This window comes from Orcinus orca, chromosome 5, assembly GCF_937001465.1.
Source record: "Orcinus orca chromosome 5, mOrcOrc1.1, whole genome shotgun sequence".
In the NCBI taxonomy this organism is placed as follows: domain Eukaryota; kingdom Metazoa; phylum Chordata; class Mammalia; order Artiodactyla; family Delphinidae; genus Orcinus; species Orcinus orca.
This window is the reverse complement of record NC_064563.1, coordinates 27,094,312-27,110,243: the sequence shown is the minus strand read 5'-3', so window position 1 is coordinate 27,110,243 and position 15,932 is coordinate 27,094,312. Positions and strand designations below refer to the sequence as shown.

General features: G+C 37.1%; 1 protein-coding gene across 3 annotated transcripts in view; it reads right to left on the bottom strand.

Annotated features, from left to right (window-relative positions):
• Window positions 1-15,932, bottom strand: part of TFDP2 (transcription factor Dp-2) — a 171,420-nt gene that overhangs the window by 119,452 nt on the left and 36,036 nt on the right. For all 3 annotated transcript variants that reach the window (XM_033402781.2, XM_004278222.4, XM_033402783.2), the window contains exons 2-3: window positions 12,723-12,837; window positions 4,664-4,730 (exon numbers count right to left, since the gene is read on the bottom strand). In XM_033402781.2, the coding sequence (XP_033258672.1) occupies window positions 4,664-4,730; window positions 12,723-12,737 (82 nt within the window). In that variant the 5' untranslated portion in view covers window positions 12,738-12,837. The remainder of the gene's footprint in view (window positions 1-4,663; window positions 4,731-12,722; window positions 12,838-15,932) is intronic.

The following is a 15,932-nucleotide window of genomic DNA, read 5'->3' as shown; positions in this document are numbered from 1 at the left end:
ATTAACTAACTAAATAAATAAATGGGGGAGAAGAGACAAATCTAGGGTGGAAGAATTCCAAACAAATCACGTAGATATTCACAACTCAAAGAAGTGGAGCAAACTCTCCACTCCTCAAGTGTGGGCTCCACATAATGAATTCCTTCCAAAGACTATGGTATGGAAAGGGGGAAGGGGTAGAGAGTGCCTTTACAGAGAGTGCCTTTACAGTAGAGAAACATGACAAACACTACATCAGCCAAGTGACCAAGGCTCACACCAATAATGATAAGTCATGTTGATACCCTTAATATGTTGTGATGAAAATGGCCCTTTATCTCTGTGGTCTTTCTCTCAAAAACCTATAACCCCAATCTAAGTATGAGAAAAACAATTAGAAAAATCCCAATTCAGGGACATTCTACAAAATACCTAACCAGTACACCTCAAAACTGTCAAGTTATTAAAAACATGGGAAGTCTGAGATACTGTCACAGCCAAAAGAAGCAAAGGATGCATGATCATGAAATGTAACATGGTATCCTGAATGCTCTCCTGGAACAGAAAAAGGACATTAGCTACAGACTAAGGAAGTCTGAATAAAGTATGAACTTGTATTCATTATAATGTATCAATACTGGCTCATTCATTATAAAATCTGTACTAGAATAATGTAGGATGTCAACAGTAGGGAAACTGAGTGAGGGGTTTATGAGACCTCTCTGTACTATTTCTGTGATTTCTCTATAAACCTAAAACTGTTCTAAAATTAAAAGGTTATTTTTAAAGGGTGGGGGGCACATTAACTGTGCCAAAAGCTGATAAACCGAAAACAAAAAAAGACAAAATCAAGGGCAGTTTCAATGGATTAATGGAGTCAAAAGCCAGATTACATTGGGCAGAGAAGTGAATGAAAGCTGAGAATGGGACTGTAAGTGTATAGCTTCTTTCAAGAAGTCTGATAATGATGGGGAAAACAAATGAGGGCTGGAAGGACAGATTAAGTTGAAGAAAATGTTTTTTGTTTAAATCAAGGTATAATTCACATACCCAAAGAACTGATTTAAAATTCCTAAAAGGATGCTATAATAAGTTATTATGCCATTTTACAGACTGAATTAAGTGAATTTCAGGGAGGTATGAAACTTGCCTAAGGCTATCCAGCTACCAAGCGGTAGAAGTGAGAATTAAATCCAGGTATACCTATAAAAAAAAATAAAAAAAAAAAAAAAAAGAAGGCGAGGGCAGCACCAGGGTATGGGGTTGTTAGTTTTATAGGGGTGAGTAATTTCATACGCTGATGAGTGGGAGGAGTATTCCAGCTATTTTGGGGAAGGGGTGGGGATTTATAGGAATTGAGCCACCGCCCACTTTTTGACCTTTATGGTCATCCTTGGAACTGTCGTGGCACCTGTGGGTGTGTCGCTTAGCTTGCTGATGTGTTACAATGAGTGCATACTGAGGCTCAAGGTCTAGTGGAAGTAGACTCGTCCGCCATCTTGGACCTATTTTGTTCTAATCAGTTTATGTTGTGTCCTCGGGCTATGTAATTCTTTTAAAGGTTGTGCCCTGCCCCCTTTCCTCCTGTTTCATATTGAATATATAATATTTACCAGAAAAAAAAAAAAAATTCACTGATTTCCAGTATATACACAAGGTTATATAGCTACAACCACTATTTCCAGAACCTTTTCATGACTTCAAAAAGAAATGGTAAAATTAAAGAAGGCTTAGACAAATTGAATATGTTCATAAATAAGAAGACATAGCATTGTTAAGATGTCAATAAAACCAAAGTGAGTTAGAGATTCAATGCAATCTCTATCAAAAATCTAACAGCCTGGGCTTCCCTGGTGGCGCAGTGGTTAAGAATCCGCCTGCCAATGCAGGGGACACGGGTTTGAGCCCTGGTCCGGGAAGATCCCACATGCCGCTGAGCAACTAAGCCCGTGTGCCACAACTACTGAGCCTGCGCTCTAGAGCTCGCGAGGCACAACTACTGAAGCCCCTGTGCCACAACTACTGAAGCCCACACGCCTAGAGCCTGTGCTCTGCAACAAGAGAAGCCACCACAATGAGAAGCCTGTGCCCCGCAACAAAGAGTAGCCCCCACTCACTGCAACTAGAGAAAGCCCGCGTGCAGCAGCGAAGACCCAATGCAGCCAAAAGTTAATGAATAAATAAATAAATTTTTTTTAAAAATCTAACAGCCTTTTCCACAGAAATGGGAAATGTAATCTTCAAATTCATGCGGAATTGCAAGAGATCCTAAATAGCCAAAACAATCTCAAAGAAGAATAAAGTAGGAGGACTCACACTTTTTGACTTTGAAACATACTACAAAACTACAGTAATTAAAACATTATGGTATTGATATATGGACAGACATATAGACCAATGCAATAGAATAAAAAGTCCAGAAGTAAATCCTCACATATATGGCCAACTGATTTTTGACAGGGGTGCTAAGACCATTCGATGGTCAAAGGACAGTCTTTTTGACAAATGGTACTGGGAAAACTGGATATCCTTATGTCAGTTTGACCCTGACTTTGTATCATATACAAAAATTAACTCAAAATGGATCAAAGACCTAAACCAAAGAGCTAAAACTTTAAAATTCATGGAAGAAAACATTGGGGAAAATTTTCGTGACACTGGATTTGGCAACCACTAAATGGAAATGACACCAAAATCACAGGCAATAGTAGAAAAAATAGATTAACTGGACTTCATCAAAACAAAGAAGTTTTGCACATCAAAGGATACTATCAAGGAAGCAAAAAGACAACCTGATGAATGGGAGAAAATTTTTGCAAATCATTTATCTCATAAGGAATTAATATCCAGAACATAAAAACTTCTAGAACTCAACAACAAAGAACAAAAAATCCAATTCAAAAACGGGCAAAAGACTTGAGTAGACATTTCTTCAAAGAAGATATATGAATAGCAAATAAGCACATGAAAATACGTTCAATATTACTAGTCATTAGGGAAATGCAAATCAAAACCACAATAAGATATCACTTCACACCTATAACGATGGTTATAATAAGTTAAGTGTTGGCAAGAATGTGAAGAAACTGGAACTCTTGTGCACTGTTGATGGGAATGTAAAATGGTACAGCTGCTGTAAAAATCGAAATGGCAATTCCTCAAAAAATTAAAAATAATTCTGTTATTTGACCCATATGACATATGACCCAGCAATTCCACTTTTGGACTATATCCGAAAGAACTAAATCAGGGTCTCAAAAAGATATCTGTACTCCCAGTTCACAGCAGCATCGCTCACAATAGCTAAAATATGGAAGCAACCCATGTGTCCACTGATGGATGAATGGATAAGCAAAATGTGGTACATACTTAAAATGGAATGGTATCCAGCCTTAAAAAGGAAGGGAATTCGGCCATATGCTACCCCATGGGTGAAACTTGAGGACACTAAGCAAAATAAGCCAGTCACAAAAAGACAAATACTGTATAATTCTACTTATATGAGGTACGTAGAGTAGTGAAAATCATAGATACAGAAAGTAGAATGGTTCTTGCCAGAGGTTTAAAGGAGGAGGAGAAAATAGGAAATTGTTTAATGGGTGTAGAATTTTAGTTTTGCAAGATGAAGAGTTACGGATATGAATGGTGTTGATGGTTGCACAATATGAATGTACTTAAATGCCACCAAACTGTACACTTAAAAATGGTTGAAGTGGTAAATTTTATGTTATGTGTGTTTTACCACAATTTTAAAAAACTGGGGAAAAAATGACAAGCATCAAGGCTTCAAGTATCTCTTTCATTGCTTCATAATACATTTTAATTCTTAGAATACTTCTACAGACCATTTCTACTCTTAAACTAGCAATTTTTATACTGAAATACAGATTTCTCTAGCCTTCTCTCCACCTTAGACATACATAGCCCACCTTAGACATAAAGCCTTTGAGGAAGCTGATGTTTCTCTCATAGCTATCTGTATTGTAACAGTAGACACTTTTGTTTTTACCTTTATATATGTATAATGGAAAAATTTAAACATATACAAAGGAAGAGAGACAAGAATAATGAAACCCCGTATAACTATCACCCAGCTTAAACCATTAACCAACTCACAGAGAATTCTGTTTTATCTATAATTCCACTCACTTTACTCTTCTTCCCTCACTGGATTGTTCTGAAGCCAATCCCAAACACCATATCATTTCAACCATAAAGATTTCAGATGTTATTTCTACATACTAAAAGATACTGTTGAAAGATATATGGTGAAAGATACTGACAAGTGTCCTGCACAAATTCTTGTATGGATGGATCAGATTTCTGATATAAGCATTCCCCCAGTAAACCATCTACTTTACACAAAGGAATTACATATATATTCATTCATTCTACTGTATTCCTTAAAAGTTAAACCACTAGCAAATAGGGTCTCTCAAAACTCTCTCCCTCTCTCTCTCTCTCTCTCTCTCTCTCTCTCTCTCTCCCCCTCTCTCCACCTCTCAGAGGTAACTGACTTTTATATGATAAAAGTTCTTTGGAATATGACAGTTCTTTGGAATATAACACAGTAATATTATATAATTATTATACATAAAGTAATTCTTCATTTAACTGTTTATTTTATATAGCAAATGCAATAAAACTAGCTCAATGCAGAAAATTTTTATTCAACTGTCCTTACCTTTTGTTGGACTGAGATTCTGATCTATAAATCCTCTTAATTCTGCATTTGTAGAAGTCAAACCAACCTGAATAAAACAGTTTAAAAAATTATACATAGGATCTTAAATAATATGTGATCACTTAATAAGCTATTATTAATAACCTTCCACCAGAGGTCCATATCAAATATTATACATTGTCACATAAAGATGAGTTAATGATATCAACTATAGGAGCTGGATTAAAACATTGTCATTTTGCTTGAAATGGGAAAAATAATGCACTGTCCAGATCAAGATAAAAATTAATGAAATAATGTTACTTATGAGCAGATGTGAGACCTACAGATTTCACTGATGGTTTTTTTTTGAAAGCAAGTAATCTGGCAACCATGAAGTTTGCAAAAGATATACCAAAATTCCACCCTCATTGCTGCCCTTAATTTTTACTGTTCACAATCACTGTATATAATGCTTTTAAACATTATGACCTGTAATGGACCAAATAAAGACCATTAATACCATAACGCAGACATGAGGTCCACTGGCCTTGGGTTCATCCTGCAGTTCATCAAGCCCACTATGTGTATGGCCGTGGTCAAGTCACACAAGCTCTCTATATCTCGGTCTCCTCGTCCATAAATTAGAGGCCGCTAAAGGTGCTTACCAATTCAGGTTGTTAGAAAGATTAAGAAAAAGAATTCATGTAAAGCACAGGGCTTGGCACAAAGTGCTCCATCCATTTTAATGTTCATTACTGTTTGTAAGATACTTGAGGGACTACCTAAAGCAAGTGTGTTCATAAATTCTCCTTTAGACAATATATTTCTTTTAATGTGATGTCTACTGGACTACTTGGAATCATAAGCTGAATATGGTAGTATCAGCAAGCGGAGTTTTAAAATTTCATTATAGATAGAGCCAGCAGGAAAAAACCCTCTATTTTTAAAAACTTGTCACAAAGCAAGTATCCAATAAATGGTTCTACTGTTACTACTGTATTATTGTTTTAATCCTTGTAGATTTGTAACCTTGAAACATCCACGCTAATTTGGTACCCCAAACATCCCCTCAAAGTACTAACACACCGAAAGGATTTTAAGGCACACGTAGTTCTGCAAGTTTGTATCTGTGTACTTGCTTTATGTTTTTAAACTATCCACTGCTTTAACACTGTATATTCTTCAAAACCACTCATTTGATACTTTATAATTTCATAATATAAGAGCTAATTATTTCATTATTTAGGAATTCAGATGTTCTACTAACAGCTATTTCTTTTTTTCAAGAGATGCTACCAGAAATATTTCTACATATCGCTCACATCATAGAAAAGTAATTCTGATGCAAACCTATGTCTGGCATCTCATATTAAATTTTTATGGAAGCGGCTGAAGACAGAGGCATCTAAAACATAGCCTCTTAATTCTATGTAGATAATGGTGCAGATCCTTAATCCTGTCTAGCTTCTCGTAAGTATTCTATGAGAAGTAAACCTTTTGCAACACAATTTCCAACAAAATACCACTGCATGGATTTCCAGAGCTGCTCACAAATACTAACGTTAAGCGTTCAATTTGTAAATGCCAAGAGTTTACTGTGATCACTAACATGCCTCTCCTTTTTAAGCTCTTCTACTACAAAAAAAGAGAAAGGCGAAATGTTTGTTGGTGCTCTACTGTACACAGAAAGCAAAGAAGGCAAAGACAGCCTTTAATATATTCCATGCTTCATACAATGTGATTATTTAATACATTACAATAACTTCAAAAGTATCCGTTTATACCTTTTTGTTATTATACAAAGATAACGGCAAAAACCTCAACCAAAACCACATATTCACAGACGAGAGTTCAGTTACTGGATTACTGTTACATTTAAACACCTGCTCTTACTGTTTAACTTTTGCTGCTTCTAAGTGAAGTAGCAAACGAATTAGGAAATGTTTTAAGCAGCTGTACACCTGCACCTTAGTGAACAACAGGTTATACCCCAAAAAGATAAAAGTCAATTGTAAATCAATAGTGTGTGTACTTTTGGTCTAATGGATGGAGGGGAGGTGTTTGTATTCAGAGCTTAAATAAATACTACTAAAATTTATTTAATTAAAACTTCAAAAATGTATTAATTTCTGCTTTCATAAACACTGTATAGTTTAAAGATTCAAAGAAAAAGTAGATATGCAAGTAGAAAAAGTTGGGTAGGAAAGGCATTTAAAAATATTAGCTATTCTTTCTTTATTCTGTCCATTTAAAAAGGATCTTTCTATATAATGTTTCTCAGATCAAGAGAAAAAAGTAAACTGATTTTATATAAAATTTTTCATCTAATAAGATCCTGAGAAAAGTTTTCTATCAGGATATTCAAACACTGTGTTGCATACTGTAAGCAGTCACTAAATGTCTATTGAATAAAAAATATCCAAAGCCCAAATGTTAAGAGTCAAACGATATTCCCCAATAACAGCATTATAATTTCACTGATCTTTAACATTTCAGACTGATATAACTGAAAGATTCAAAGCAAGATTGTCTGTGGTCAAAGTTCAGCTCTACCATTCATTCACAAGCAAGGTATTCTTAGAACAGTCACTGCAAAATGAGAATGACAATACACATGTGTACAACTCAGACAGCTCTTTAGACCAAATTAAATAATTATGTGAACATGTTTGTTAATGGCAAAGCAATATTCAAGTTTGGGTAGTTAATTCAAAGGGCAATGGCCTTACTACTTCAACACTGACCTAGACAATTCATAAGAGAGACACAAATGACCAATAAACACAGAGAATACCAATTTGACCTAACTAACAATTAGAGAAATGTAGTAAATTACATACCATTTTTTTGCTGATTAGATTGACCAAGATTAGAAAGAAAATAAAGGGAAATGGCACTCTCATACACCACCAGTGAATATGTAAATTGGTGCAACCTTTCTGAAATGCAATTTAGCAATATGAATCAAGAGTCCAAAACGTACATACTCTTTGGGCCAGTAATTTCATAAGACTTTTGTTTCATGGAAATAATCCAATGAGTAAACAAAAAGTTAAAAAAAAGAGAAAAAATGGAAATAACGGCCAATATTAGGAAACTAGTGTAATGTCCATAGAATAGATAACATAAAAGAGCAATTTAACATAATGTTACAGAGTTATCAAGACAATAAAAGGTTTTCATCATAGAGACTAAGCTAAATAGTAGGTTACAAAACAGTCTGGCCTCATTTTTATTAAAAAAATATAGTATACATAGATTTTGGTGTATATATATATATATATTTGTGTATATACCAGATGTGTTCTTAGGCAGAATTTTGCTGATAATCTCTAGGCTAGTTTCTTTTCTTTATCTGTACTTTCTAATTTTTCTGTAATGAGTATTATGGCTTACGTATTGTTAAAAGATTCTTTGACAAGGCAAAAAATTACACCTCAAAGCATCTTTCAAATTCTTTATTGTATACTAAGTGAACTTAAGTGAGAACACATCTCCATTTTTGGAGATACTAGAAGAGTATCACTGGATACTAGATACTACCTGATAACAATTTTGTCCCAGATACAATGAATCAGCTCTGCAGAACTTCCTTTTGCAAGATGAAACATCCCACACTCCCTGCAGTTCTGGTAGGGCTGTTCATCTTGGAGCCTCAAATGTGCTATGACAACAGGAGTGGACCCATGACCCACAGTGAAGCAGCAAACCACTTATGGTACCCTACTTCCTTCTCTACTTGTCTAAGCGTGTGGGCCAAGCAGAGTTAACCAAAGCTCCTCCATGGAATTTGAAATATAAATACTAAAAAAGAAAAGTTCCCTCTCTTCTTCTGAGAGAAGCATTATAAGGCCAATGTAGGCTATTATGCCACAATATAGAGCCAAGAGTTGGAAAAAGGGAGGCAGAGCCCTGATGCCTATCATTTCCCTGAACCCGGTTGTATTTGAAGCCAGAGTACTCCAGACTTTTCAGTTATGCCAATCAACACATTCCACGTTTTGCCTTAAGTGATTCTGAATAGGGTTTCTAACACCTGCAACCATAAGAGACCTAGGATGGCATGGCTGAGGCAAAACTAACGTTTCACAAAAAACTGTTCTCATAAGAGAAATGCAAAATGAGAAACAGGAACTGAAGATGCAAATATTTGAACATATGTTTAATAATGCTTCCACAGGGCTTCCCTGGTGGCGCAGTGGTTGAGAGTCCGCCTGCCGATGCAGGGGACACGGGTTCGTGCCACGGTCCGGGAGGATCCTACGTGCCGCGGAGCGGCTGGGCCCGTGAGCCCAGCACGTCCAGAGCCTGTGCTCCGCAACGGGAGAGGCCACAACAGTGAGAGGCCCGCATACCGCAAAAATAACAATAATAATAATAATTCTTCCATAAAACCTGCGCAATCTCTTCTATATCTAAGAGTCACTTTTCAGCGGCATGTGACACAATTATCACTCCACCCCCACTTCCTGAAACACCGTCTTCACTTGGCTTCCACATCATCAGGGTAACGTTCTTTCCTTCCTTTCTGTCCATTCCTTCAGTGTCCTTTGCTGCCTCTCCTCCTCCCCAGTTGTTGGATATTCCCTGCATTCAGACCTTGGTCCTTATGTATTCTCTAGCCACGCATGAACTATATAATCTCATGGAATCATACTGCTTTAAAATAATCAATCTAATATGAAATGACTCCAAAATTTTTATATGCAGCCCCAAGCTTTCCCCTGAGCTCCAGAGTCATTATTAATCATTATATTAACTGCCTGGTCAATATCTCCACCTGGATGTTTTCATGGTCCCTCAACTTTAATATATTCAAAACAATTTTTGAGTTTGCCACAAAATCCTGCACTTCCCCAAGGGTTCCTCTTCTCATTAAACCGCAAAGGCACTTACCCAGTTACACAAGCCAAATGCTGAGAAATCTTTAACCTCTTCCCTGTCCCCATATCCTAATTACTCAATAAGTCCTGGTGGCTGTCCCTTCAAATACATCTTAGATTCAACTACTTTTCCCCATCTCTAATATCATTACCCCAGCTCAAGTCACCATACTCTGATGTCTGAACTACTGGGACAAGTACCAAATGAGTTCCCCACTTCTACTATGCCCCTCTGCAGTCTATTCACTCAGCAGCCAGACAAGCTTTTGAAAATGCTAAGTCAGGACATGAAACCATCCTCAAAACCTCCAATAGCTCCCCACTGACATTTAAAACACACGCTGCTCACCCCAGTGTTTGAGGCTCCCCATGACCTGCAGCCTCGCACTCTCCCCGGCTTAATTACTCTGTTCCGTCTTATCAACTGGTCCTTTGCTGCTCTTTGAACAGCCTCACTTTCTCCGGCCTCTACCTGGAATGCTCTTTCCCCAGATATTCACATGGCTGGCTCCTTCTTCTTGCACTGAGACTGAAGAGCATTCTTCTGTCTAAACATCATTTCCTTAAAGAGGACTCTTCTGAACACCTCGTTGAAAGAGATCTCCCTCATCGCTGTCACTTTCTCTCCTCTTACCCTGTTTTATTTTTCTTCATAACTGTTATCGTTACCTGACATTATATATTTACCATCTTCTCTCACTACACTATAAACCCCAAGAAGGTAGGAGCCCGGAACAGCGTCAGACACATCTATTTGTTGGAGAGAGACAGGGAGGGGGGAGATGAGAACGAGTTGTTCATGGTATTGTAAACTGGTATGAGCCTTCCCGTAAGTACCTCGACAAAATATATTAAAAGTCACAAAAATGTTCTTATCTACTGCAGAATGGCTAGCGAACTTGATTAGATGTTTAGCCTATTTCAATTCTTTCCCACATGCTTCAGCCCAGTCTGAGGCCTGACCTCTCCATGTCCCCAACTCCAAGGAATCCGAAGAGGGTGAGCTCATGACGTAGCCCTTTCCCCCTAGGTTGCTGTAGCGGAAAGAGAAACTGTTTGCATACTCTTTGATTACTTCCAAATATACAAATGAAATAATGGGAGAATAGTTACCACTGGTTCAAATGCTTTGTTACTTTAGGGAAACAACTTTTAATATAGCAAACTGTACATATGGCTAGGAAGATTTAAGGTACATTTTTAAGCCAAAATATACTTGCTACTTGAATGTTAACCATCTTGTTGCTCAGGATAACTTTTATATTCTCTTTTTTCTAGAGGAGGGAAAATCAAGGAAATATCCTGGAAGAAAATTCCCAATACACAGACTAAAAATTTGCTTCTTCTTTTCCCCAGACAGCACTTAAATGAATATATACAAGAGCCATAGATTAAAACAGACTACTCTTAATGGATAAAGAAGATGTGGTACATATACCACACGAACGAAATGAAATTGGGTCATTTGTAGAGACGTGGGTGGACCTAGAGACTGTCATACAGAGTAAGTCAGAAAGCGAAAAACAAATATCATATATTAACCCATATGTGTGGAATCTAGAAAAATGGTACAGATGAACCGGTTTGCAAGGCAGAAATAGAGACACAGATGTAGAGAACAATCGTATGGACACCAAGGGGGGAAAGCTGGAACTGTGAGATTGGGATTGACAATATATACACTAATATGTATAAAACAGATAAATAATGAGAACCCGCTGTATAGCACAGGGAACTCAACACCACTTCGCTGTACAGTAGAAACTAACGCAACACTGTAAAACAAATGTACCCCAATGAAAAAAAATTTTTAAAAAGCAGACTACTCCTGATAATTTATGCTAAAATAATTAATTAGATGATAATGAACCAAAGTCTATATCTGCTTATAGCTACTCCTGTGTGTTAAAAGCAAGGTCAATAATGGGAAAATAGAGATAAGTAATCAGGGTGTTTTTTTGGGTTTTGGCTGTTATTTGTTTGTTTGTTTGTTTTTGATGCTCTTCTTTAAATGTATAATTGGTAGTATCTGGAACTATCTGTCTGGCTCACAAGATCTTTTTATACAATGTAACACTTGCCTCTGGTCACAACTAGCCAAACTACTAGCAGATATCAGGCTGGAGTAGTGCCAGAGGTCCTTCCCAAGGAGTCTGAAATTAGAGCTGACAGAGGCAGACAGGATTTGTCAGGCTGCCTGCCCCCATTTCCCTCACCCCTCTCTCTCTCTCTCTCTCTCTCTCTCTCTCTCTCTCCCCCCCTGAATAGGCTGGTACTGTAACAAGCAGATCAAGATGCTGACTGAGAACTGAGGAAGATGCTTTGCAGAGAGACAGAGAGTAATGAAGCCAATGCACAGAAACAAATAGAGATGACAAATGGAAACCAAATACTGCTTCGATTCCTGGTAGATTTCAAGTTTCTGGACCCAGATCTTTCTGAGGACCCACTAAATTCCTTCTCTTGAATTCCCTGAGACATCTGGTATCTTTATAATAAATTCCCTTTTTGTTTAAGGTAGCCCAAGCTGGTTTCTGTTACCTGTAATCAAATATTCCAACAAAATCTGGGAACAGTAATTATAATAAATTATTTCCCTATATGTTGTAGTATTTCTTTTCTGGCATAATCCTTCACCATGACTGGAAATAAATCCATTGATACAGGGTGATCATAAGAATGTAACTTGAAAGGAAGTAGATTCAGAAGTGAGAGCCTTAAGCAAAAGAAAAACAGAAATAACTTCTCCAAAATATCTAAGTCTCATGTTCCCTCAGAAATCATCTCATGGAGGACAGCAAGCTTCTTCTGAATAACATCTGACTGTACACACTTCCAAGAGTAAACCCAAAAGAAAAAATGTGAGCCAAAGAAAACAGTGATTTTTCTCAATAATGCCAAGTAAGTCTCCAGCAAGCACCCAAACAAATTTATCACAGCACACAAAACAGGAGGGGTGGGGGAGTGGGAAACCTTCTGGAGATAGCAATTTTGCAGCTGTTGAGATGGAGCAACCTGGCACAATATTCAACAGTGTTAAAGTTTACTATCTCATTCTTTGCAGGAACAAAAACAGTGATCAACTAATGCCGGTAAACTGAATTTCATTAATCAGAATGACAAAGCAAATATGCATACGAAAAAGTACAACTCATTTTTTAAATACTTACATTTAAAAATTTACAGATACTTACATTTTTTGCCGTCATGTCAAATTGTATTCAATTTAAAATTCTGTAAAGCCATTAAAAAACAAAAAACCAAAAGAAAACAAAAAACTTCGTCTTCAATATTCTTTAAAAGAACATCCTGTTAAAGGGAAAAAAGGGAATAATAATGTAATAATAATAAGAAGCAACATTTATGTCATATTTACTATGTGGCATGCATTCTTCTTTAAATTATCTAAATTAACCCTCACAACAACACTGTGAGATAGGTACCATTCTAACTGTCATTTTCCAGATAAAAATTGAGATTTAGAGATGTTAAATAATTTGACCAAATCAACTCAGCTAAGAAGTGACAAAGACTGGGCTTTGAAATATTATACCGTGCTGTTTTAGATAATCCACTGAAAGCAACACCAGGGCTTCTTGGAGAAACAGCCACTCCCAGCACTGGGCAGGTGATGTATAAGATAAACCTAGAACATTGTGTTGTACCTAAAGTAAGTATGGGCTCGAAAAAATGATGGAGACCTATGAAAAGTATACAGGAGCCAGCTTAAAGGGTCTACAACTTAAAGGGACAACTTAAGCCAGTTTAAAGGGGCAATTAAGCACCTAAGTATATAGTGATAGCAACAGACTAGAACAGATTCTAAACCCATTAAATAATAATCCAGGAGTCCATACTGATAGAAACAGATAACGAGGAGGAAGGGAAAGCTCTTCTCTGCAATACAATGCCAACTAATATGTATAAAGAAATGAAGCAGTTAGAAAACTACCGATTTGTAAACACTGTGATATTAATGGATTGGGCAAGAATCACCAAAAGATGCTAAAACTAGTAGATGAAAGTTGGTGAGCAAAAGGATATTTACATAGTCTTGAAATATTTCCCTACAAAATACCTCTTAATTCCAATTTTACAGTGCAGAAACCTGGCACATACCACTTCATCCAACGTGATCAAAGCTACCAAATGACAACCAACAATGAGACAAACCAACATCATGCATCTCCTCAAGTGCACTGCAATGGATACAGTATCCCTTCTGAGGTATTTCCCAAAACGTATAATCTAAATCTAATCATGAGGCAGCAACTGAGAAATTCAAATTGAGAGACATTCTATGAAATAATGGCCCAAGCTCTTAAAAAAAATTAGAATCATGAAAGACAAAGGAGGCTTAAAGAAACAGTCCAGATTTTAAAAGACTAAAGTCATATGAAAATTAAATTTAATGCATGATCCCGGACTGGATTCTGAACCACAAAAAATAATTGCTATGAAGACCAAGGGCAATTGGAGAAATCAAAACATGGTCCACAGGCTAGATAACTGTATTGTTTCATTTCTTGCTTTTGATCAGAGGATTGTGCTCTTTTTTTTAAGTAAATGTCCTCATTCTTAGAAAAAATATACCAAAATATTTAGTAGTGAAAGGGTATGATAGGAGCTACTTACTTTCAAATGATGAAAAAAATATATAATCTCTATATATGGAGAAAGTGGGAGTGATAAAGCATATGTGGCAAAATGTTGACAATTGGTGAATCTGGGTGAAGGGTACTCAGGAGGTCTCTGCCCTATTTCTGCCACTTTTATTTTAAAATTATTTCAAAATTGGGCTTCCGTGGTGGCGCACTGGTAGCGAGTCCGCCTGCCGATGCAGGGGATGCGGGTTCGTGCCCCGGTCCGGGAAGATCCCACATGCCGCGTAGCGGCTGGGCCCGTGAGCCATGGCCGCTAGGCCTGCATGTCCGGAGCCTGTGCTCTGCAACGGGAGAGGCCACAACAGTGAGAGGCCCGCGTACCGCAAAAAAAAAAAAAAAAAAAAAAATTTCCAAATTAAAACTTTTATAAGACATTCAAGGGGAAGGATAAAATAAAATTTCACTTCAAAAAGGCCATAAATAATAGGGGCTTAAAGAAATGGAGGCTCCATATGTCCGCCTTCTCTGCTAGAATTTGAATCTACAAGTCAAACTGTTGGGGGTTGGGGGGGTGGGGAGATGGTTTTACTTTTCAGTAAAGCAATGTAATTTTTCAATGATAAAGAAAACATATATTTAAAAACCCAAGCAAGACCTGAACTACGACTGTGATTTTTGCTTTCCCACTGTAGCTGCAGATCTGTTCACGTCTGTCATGACCTAATATGAAAATCAAGTTCCCACAATGGAACTGCTTCACATTTATCAGTTATTTGTTATGTCCTCTTCAGTGTTACAAATATGACGTAAATAATAAAGCACAAGTTCATGACATCCCATTCACCAAACTACCTGACATATTCACACTAAGGAATTTAAGGCTAAAATGTAAGTATTGCATTTTGAAGATTAATATTTTAAGCAAGTTTAATATATCTACATAAAACTCTGTAGCTAACAGATATGAAACATCTCTTTAAGCACAGACTTACAAAATTTGTCCACATACAAAATCACCAACAGAGTAGCAACAAATTTCAGAGACAATATTATACAGATTATGGTCTCTGACCACAATGAAATTAAATTAGGAGTCATTTTTTTCTACAGTTGTATATTTAGAAAATAAAACTATAGCATGGCTAAAACAATCCATGAATTAGAGAAGGAAATTTAAAATGTTTAGAACTGAATGACAATGAAAACAATAATAAAAAAAGGTAAAGTGCAGCTGAAATAGTACTTAGAAGTAAATTTACACTTCTCTTCATTCATTAAGTAATCAACTTAAAAGCTTTTTAAAAGATCAGTGGGAACTCAAAGAAAGAAGAAAAGAAACAGAAGAGTAAGAATTAATGAAATAGGGGGCTTCCCTGATGGTGCAGTGGTTAAGAATCTGCCTGCCAATGCAGGGGACACGGGTTCGATTCCTGGTCCGGGAAGATCCCACATGCCGAGGAGCAACTATGCCTGTGCACCCCAACTACTGAGCCTGCGCTCCAGAGCCCGCGAGCCACAACTACTGAGCCCACGTGCCACAACTACTGAAGCCCACGTGCCTAGAGCCATGCTCCACAACAAGAGAAGCCACCGCAATTAGAAGCCCGCGCACCGCAAAGAAGAGTAGCCCCCGCTCACCGCAACTAGAGAAAGCCTGTGCACAGCAATGAAGACCCAACACAGCCATAAATAAATTAATTTTTAAAAAAAAGAATTAATGAAATAGGAAAAAAAAATTAAAATAACAACTGGTTCTAAGTGTCCTGCTTGAAGTAGACATATAATAAGCAGCAGTGTAGC